Below are 7840 nucleotides of genomic sequence, written 5' to 3' on the forward strand. Positions count from 1 at the left end.
GGTGAAAGAAATCACTTCTGAGGACTGAGTGAACCTCGAACCGCTGGAAGCCAGAATTTATTTCCTCATGTGCTGGCCTCTCGCATTCCACTCTGCCTATTCATCTTCAGGAATTCAGGCTCTGTTCAGATTCAGGATCTGAGAAGCTGACTGACTGGTGGGGGAAAGGGCTGAACTGAAAAGTGTTAGCAGAGCTGACATTATCTTCAGTGTGTCCCAATTGATGGACTTTTTATAAGCCCTTGGAGCCTTCATTCTAAATGAGAGTTCATATGAACTGAGGCGTTCTATATATAAAGTCCTTCTGCCAAACAGGGAAGAAGGTAGTCTGATTCCTTCAAGTGACAATTATTTCTATTCTCATTTTATAATCAAAGAGGCCGAGGTGTCCAAAGCTCAGACTAAAACGCAGATGATCCCTAGCTCCAGCAAATATGGACAACCTTTACCAGGCTGTAAACTTCTCAACCCACTATGCAAAGAACCCAGGGAAGGCAAGTTATTCCTGTCTTCTCTTTCCCAACGGGAGAGTGAAATTAAATCCCTGAGGATTTAATTAGATAAAAAGATTAAAAAGATGAGTTAGATAAAAAGAGACATAAAATCAAGACAGAGATGGGGAGAGAATTCCCTTTCTGTGGCACTGAAGCCCATCCTCATTTGATCCCTACAACAATTCAGTGAGGCAGGCAGGGCTTTTTTTACTATCCCTGCTTTCTACAGATGAGCAGGCTGGAGTTCAGAAAAGGCTAGTGATGTGTCCAAAATCACAAAGCTAAGTGACTGAGCAAGATGAACTTCATAACTCCAAGTGCAGAGGGTCTCTTCTTCTGGGACACTGCCACTTGTGGTATTATTCAGCCATTTTCTACTCCCTGCTCCCACAGCTCAGTCTCTGGCATTAACTTCCAGTGTTCTGACACACATTATTCAGGGGAAAGGAATTCAGCCACTGGATCATCATCTCAAAATAGAAAAAAGGCAAAGCAAGAACTCTTAAGTTCTCACTGGAACCCCCCAGTGAAAACTGAGATAACAAGTGAGTTATTCAGTAAAGGTTTGCTGAGCACTTGTAGGGTGCCAGGTCAAGCGATTTAGAAGGAAAAGTCAGACCATCCATGTCCAGGTAGCTCTCCATCTAGCCAGAAAAGACTGACCAGAACCTGCTGAGCTCTCACTGTGTGCTGGCCACTTACCTTTTCATCTAACCAAGGACAGCAGAGACGAATGGGTCTAAGCCACAGGCGGGTCCAGGCTTGTGTATTAACCCGCACCAGAATCTCAACTCAGAGAGCAAGACTTCAAAAAAATCATATATTCGAGCCAAATCAGTTTTAGGAATACTTGTTAGGAAGTCAGTTTGGCAAAATATTTAAGGCTTGGGTTAAAGTGACAACAAGATCCTCAAAGCTAGAATTCTTCAGTGAGCTGTCATATGTAGATGTTTTTTTTTTAATTCAAACTGTTGTGTGGACCTGCGTTGTAGAGGAATTTTACATCAAAAACACCATTGTATCATAACAATTTATTCGGCATTGGCCGTATACTTGGCACTGCATTAAGAAAAATGAATGAATTTTTTTTTCCACTTTCTAGAACAAAGCTGGGAGAATCCCTTGCGGTGAGGGTTCAGGGTTTATATAGGAGAAATGGGTGCAAACTGAATTGCTGATTCACGTAAAGCTGTCTGAAAGCGCAAAAGAAAGTACAAGGAAAACTTTCCACTAGAGGGAGGACGGGGAAGGATGTGGATCGGGTCCCAGAGCCAGGGGACTTGAAATGCCGAACTGACCACAGGCTCAGTATGTTGAGAAACTTGAGCTGAAACTTGGTTCCTCATCCTACACCAGAAGAGGACTTGGTAGGGACATCATTGCCCCCCCGCCTCCCCCGGGCCGCTCCCGGCCAAATATTCCGGACTCAGAAGGAAGCATCTTTTAAGCAGAAAGAATAAATTTCTGCTGAAATAATGGACATGAAATAACTGATATTGTCAAAATCAATCAAAGGGCATGGGGGAGGAAGGGAGTGTTGAACATTACGTGACGGGCATGGTTCTGAGTATTAAAACTGAATGAAAGGGGCATTTAAAAATGCTAGACTGAAGAAATAAATAAATAAAGCACAATAAAAAAAATAAAACACAAATGCTAGACTGAGGTGATGTGTTTTGGTCTATAGCCTCCCATCCCATTTTCTCTGAGTAGCTTTGGCTTGAATGTGCTTTTCCTGACGCCAACACTGATTTAAAGAGCAGCCTGATACTTTTTTTCAAACTGAAAGAACAGTAATCTCCAGAGATAAGAATAAAAAGTAAAAGCAATTGTGGCACTGCGAAGTCACTTCTTAGCTGCTTGTCTGAGTAACGACGTAAAAGCTTAGATAACTTATTAGACCCACTCTGGCCCCTTCAATAGAGATCTAGTCAGGGTCCTAGTGGGGAAGAAAATGCCCTCTGTCTCTCTGGGTCTCTCAAAGTTGTATAGACCCTATGCTGGCCTCCAGTCAGGAAATCTCACCCCAGGAAAGGGGAGACTGGTATCCTTTAGATGATGTCATGCATCGTTCATCCTGGTCCATGCTTTACACTCCATCACCTTAAAACTAAAACCTCTGACCCCAAAGTTCTTTCCCTGATTTTTGCCACCAGTGCCCAAGTTCTTGCGCTTCAAAATAAATGATTTAAGGATAACAGCTGTTTCAGTAATTTGTTGCTGCATAACAAACCACCCCAAAACTTAGTGGCTTATAAACAACCCCTTGATTTTTTCTCATTCCTGTCAGTGGATGGCCTGGGCTCATCTGGGCTGTTTACTCTGCTGGCCTCCCTTGAGTTACAATCAGATAGTAGCTGGGACTAGGTCATCCTGGGGGAAAGGCTGAGCTCCTCCCCCTTTCAGGGAGTCTCAGGGCCACTTCTCTCCACATGGTCTCTCCACCAAGGTAACTGGTAACTGGACTTTTCACAGCATCCAGGGACTTTGAGAGCAATAAACACAATCTGCCAAGCCTCCTTAAGGTTCAGTATTTGGACTGGCTCAGGATCCCTTCTACTGCATTTTGTTGGGTTAAAGCAGTAAGTCAAATATGCATTAAATGTGGGAGGGGATGATAAAAGGATATAAATATCAAAGGCATGGATTCACCACGCCATCCTTGGAAACTAGCTACGAGCATTACAACAGCTGCAGAAAGGAAAAGATCCTGTATTCGCCTTCGCAGGGCATCACAGGTTTCCTTTATATTTTGAGTGAGGGACAGACTACTATTCCCCATAGTCCTTGATTCAAATCCCACGAGAAGTGAGACCCAACAATAGGGAGGGCTCCTGAGATGCTGCAGGGTGTTTTCAGCTAGAGAAACTGCCTTTTGGTGGGGTGCAATCCTTCCCACAAACCTTTCTCTCTATCGGGGCTTCCTGGGAACTCTTGCCCTGGGGAAGGACTTAGGCTGGGCAGAACCACCTATCTGGGACAAAGGAAGAGCATGGGGAAGGTAGAGCTCTAGAGGCAAACAACCTGGATTAAGTGGTAGAAATCAGCCTAGTGTGAATTTTGTAATTTCAAATTTTAAGGTAGCCTCCATAGTGTCTTACAAAATGAACTTCCCTTTCCTTGCTGAAACCCTCTTTCCCTTATATTCCTAGCATTCAGGAAGCCCGTCTTAAAAAACAAACAAACAAAAAAAACCCCTACTGTTTCTCCAGAGAATCCAGCCAAATATTTCAGCTCCAATAGCCCTCCCACACCCATCTTCAGGACAAATGCTTGACCCTATCTTCCTACCCTTTCCTTTTCCTTATGGCACTTAACATTAGGGAGCAATTCGTATGTCCACCACAATGCAAGTTCTCCAGGTGCCCACAGATACAAATGTGTTGGAAGAACTCACAATATCAAGCCTTCCCCATCCACTGGTCAGGCTGAGAGTTTGTGCCTTCTTTTCTCACTTGCAGAATGGGAGAATAGCTTCTGTGCTCACTGGCTGGTTCAGGCTCAAGCTCTACGGATAGAATGGGATGAAGAAACACTGGGCACTGGGAATGCCCAACTGCATCAGGATTTGTGTCTCCATCTGAAACATTCATGAAAACACCACAGCAATTCAGAGCACTGCAGCAGACTGCAAGGCCCAACACCCTACTCACAATTCTGGGACCATTTCTTCCCCATAAAGGCATGAATGACAGTGATGCTTTCTGGCTGCAGAGTAAGTATTTGTAAAGCACACTACACACCAACCGCAGACTCTTCCCAAAGATCAAGAACTTCAGGTGTCAGAAAATGTCACATATGCAGTTAACATACAAGATCAAAACACTATTGAAATGAGCTGCTCAGGTTCATTTAAAGTCACAATACAAGTTTTATTTTGATTAGTTCCTGTAACTCCTTCAAATTATTTTTAACCCAGCAATTGTACTTCCCCCAAGGTTTAGAAATGCGAGAATTAAAGGCAAGTTCAGTGTTGAGGAGGTGGGTGTTGGGGTAAAGACTCCTGGTGGAATACAAACAACCAAAAATTTCCAAAAAGCCCCTGTAAGCAAGTCTCAACATTACTATCCAACAACCAAAAAACCAGAAACACTCGGGTACTCTCCTTCGATTAAAGCAATAGGCCAGAATTGAAAATACTTACATAAGATTAACCATTACTTCACAGAGAATAAGATCACTTGGAATGGATGACGTGGTGCCTTCCACAAGGTTTCTTTTTTCTAGCAAAATCAATTAGGGACACACGTGGGTATCCTGATATTCACTTTCGGGGATTCTCTTTGAAGCCATTTAGGTCTACTATTATAAAAGAATGATAAATCTACAGGAACTGTACATTTAAGGTCACCACTGAAGTATTTTATGTCTTAATATTAACACTGACTTTAAGACTCAGCTCTTAATAAAACACTGACTTAGTGTGACAAGGCACCGGCAGAGTGAAAAAGCAGAAATCCAGATTTTATTTTCAAAAGATTAAAAAACAAAAAACAAACACACCCGCGACAAAATTTCTTTGATCAATAAACTTTCAGGAAACAGAGCCAGTTATTTTGGGGCACATTCAAACCTGGCAAACTTGGAAATGCAGTTTTGACCATGCAATCGTGAGGAACAAGTCTCTGAACAAATCTTAAACCCCAACCTCACATTCCTCCCAAAGGTTCAAGTGGTAGTCAAAATAAATTACCATAAATTATACGCCAAGGCAATTTACAAACAAAAACAGAACATGAGGCTGAGGGTTTTCTTAGCTCCTCCAGGAACTGTGTAACACTGTTTGTGCCTCTGGCCTGCAGGCTCGCCTCTCGGGCATCGGTCAAACGTCAGGATAGTTGCAGTAATATACGGCAGAGCTAGCATCAGACACCACAGAGGAGAGGGCCCCGTGACTGTCCGGGAGATTCACACTAGAATCGTGTCCCTGGTAAGGGAGGCCCATCTCCGGCTTGCACACGAAGTGCAGATACTGTTCAAACTCGGTGCGGTCCACCTCCCCGAGGAGCTCCGAGGGCTGGCTCTGGTCCGCGCCATCCCTGCAGGGCAGAGCCTCGGGCGGGGGCGACGGCTGCCCGGGCCCAGGCGTGTGCTGCGGGGGCTGCACCTGGTAGCAGCGCGCGCCGCCTGCCGCAGCCGGCGAGCCCAGGGCACCGTAGTACATGTGCAGGGCGCTGGGTGGCGCCAGAAGGCCCGGCAGCGCGGAGCCCGCGGGCTCCGGGCCCAGCCGGGCGTGCAGGGGTCCGGCGGGCGGCTCTGGGGGCCCCGCGTAGTCCTGCGGGTAGTTGTAGGCGCCCGCAGCCGCCGGGCAATCCGCGGGCAGCGGGGCGCCAAAGAAGGCCGGGTCGGGCTCCACACCGTCCAGCGGGGACGTGTCGGGCGTGGGCAGCTGGTAGCCGTCCAGCGGGGGCGCGCCCAGGCTCTGGCAGTCGCGGTAGTGGCCGCCCATGTGCGGGGGCAGCAGCGGCGGGCCCGGGGGGAAGCCCTGCTCGGCGAAGGGCAGGCCCAGGCCGTCCATGACGCCGCGGCCGACCTCGGGGCCCAGCACGGCGGCCGGCGGCTCGGCTAGGCTGTGCAGGAAGCCGCCCTCCACCCTCTTCAGCCGCTTCACCTGCTTGCGGCGCCGAGGACGGTACTTGTAGTTGGGGTGGTCCTGCATGTGCTGCACGCGCAGCCGCTCAGCCTCCTCCACGAAGGGCCGCTTCTCCGCCAGCGTCAGCGCCTTCCACGACTTGCCTGCGTGGGGAAGCCGGGAGAGGACCAGAGGTTACCCGCGCACTCCGCTCCTCGCCTCGGCCTTAAAGTGCGCAACCGGAGAAGAACCGGGTCAAGTTCAAGGGTTAAGGTATGGGACCCCAGCTGCCGAAAGGGAGTCCGAACACTGGAGGGAGGAAAGAAGGCACACACAAGCCCAGCTCCTCTAAACCCGTCCCCCTTCTTTTTACCTCCCGACCGCGGCTCGCCCATTCCCCGGCGGTTCTAGGAACTGAATCACGTCCCCCAGCCCGTGAAGGGCTCGGGGTCTGATCGGGACCGCCGGGGTCAGGGCCGATCCGGGGTGCCCTCGCCGCCGCTCAGACACGCAGGGAGGCCGTTCACCTCCAGTCACTGGACCGGCGCGTCTCTGGCCACCCCACACCAAAGACCGAGGCCGAAATGCAGTTTGGAAAGTAAGGAGAGCGGGAATCGGAAACAGAACGAGGGCCCGGGATAAAGACCTGGCCGTAGCATGCCCCCGGTCTAGGGACTCAAGGCCGCGTGGGAAACATCCTTTCAGGCTCCAGTAACCCGCTCAGCCCTCCACACTGGCGCGCTTGGCGCTGAGGCCCGGGCTCGGACTCACCCAGCATCTTGCTCAGCTCAGCATTGTGCAGGTCTGGGTTCTGCTGCGCCAGCCGCTTGCGCTCGTCCTTTGCCCACACCATGAAGGCGTTCATCGGCCGCCGAATACGAGACTCGCCCTTGGCCCGCCCCGAGGCCCCGGCTGGCCCGCCGCTGCCCGCCGCCGCCTCGCCCTTCACCTTCATGTCCCCGAGGGGGCTCAACGACTCGGTCCACGGGCAGGGGCCCAGCCCGGCCATCACCGAGGGCAACGCGCTCCGGGCCTGGCTCTGGTCGTCACTGGCGTATCCCGCATCCGGGCTACTCATGGCGCTCCAGGCCAGCCCCGCGCCCCGCAGCCTTCTGCCGGACTCGCTCCCTCCCCCGGCCCAGAGATACCCGCGCCCGCCCCGGGCGGAGGAGAGTGCGGGCTGCAACGGTCCTTCCGCCTCCCCGCCCTCCGGCCTCGACCCAACCGCCTACGTTCCCGTCCACTCCTGACCCGCAGCGCAGTCCCCTGTCCTGGCCGGCCCAGTGACACTGCGGTGCCCAGGGTCCGCAGGGCCTTTTCTGCCCCGCGGTGGCCAATGGAGCGCCGGGGGCGTGCCGGCGGGCGTCCTTAGGCCCACGCCCAGCCCGCAGCCCGAGCCCGAAGTCCGGGTTCAATCCCACGCCCGCCCCTTCCCCCTCCCCCGGCCGCACGCTCTAGGGCTTCACCTGCCCCCGGGAAAACTGGCTGGAGCCAGGCTCTGGCGCCAAGTGCCCTCTACCCGGGAAGGGGGACTCTAGAAAACTTTGCTGAGGTGCTTGCCGCACGGCAGTTCTCATTAACATACTAAGTACCCACTTACTCTCTTTTAAATCAAATCTTTATTACAGGAGCAAAGTGTTTCAGAGTTGGGTGATCTGCCTTTCTTCTAAGGAACCACATGAGTGTCTTCTTCAAATGAGTTCTTAAAGAATGCAAAAGGCACTTGATAAAAAATAGAAAATAAATCTCTCTCCACGGACTCAAATTACTTTTT

At 50.7% G+C, this 7840-nt stretch overlaps 1 protein-coding gene across 1 annotated transcript; it reads right to left on the reverse strand.

Annotated features, from left to right (window-relative positions):
- Positions 1-2587: 2587 nt before the first annotated feature.
- SOX17 (SRY-box transcription factor 17) lies at positions 2588-7484 on the reverse strand. The gene is made up of 2 exons (XM_049860444.1): positions 6838-7484; positions 2588-6230 (listed from the first exon to the last, which is right to left on the reverse strand). The coding sequence occupies exons 1-2, from the start codon at positions 7142-7144 to the stop codon at positions 5317-5319; spliced, it is 1221 nt and encodes a 406-aa protein (XP_049716401.1). The 5' UTR covers positions 7145-7484; the 3' UTR covers positions 2588-5316.
- Between the last annotated feature and the right edge of the window lie 356 nt (positions 7485-7840).

Source organism: Elephas maximus, chromosome 19 (genome assembly GCF_024166365.1).
Source record: "Elephas maximus indicus isolate mEleMax1 chromosome 19, mEleMax1 primary haplotype, whole genome shotgun sequence".
Taxonomy (NCBI): Eukaryota; Metazoa; Chordata; class Mammalia; order Proboscidea; family Elephantidae; genus Elephas; species Elephas maximus.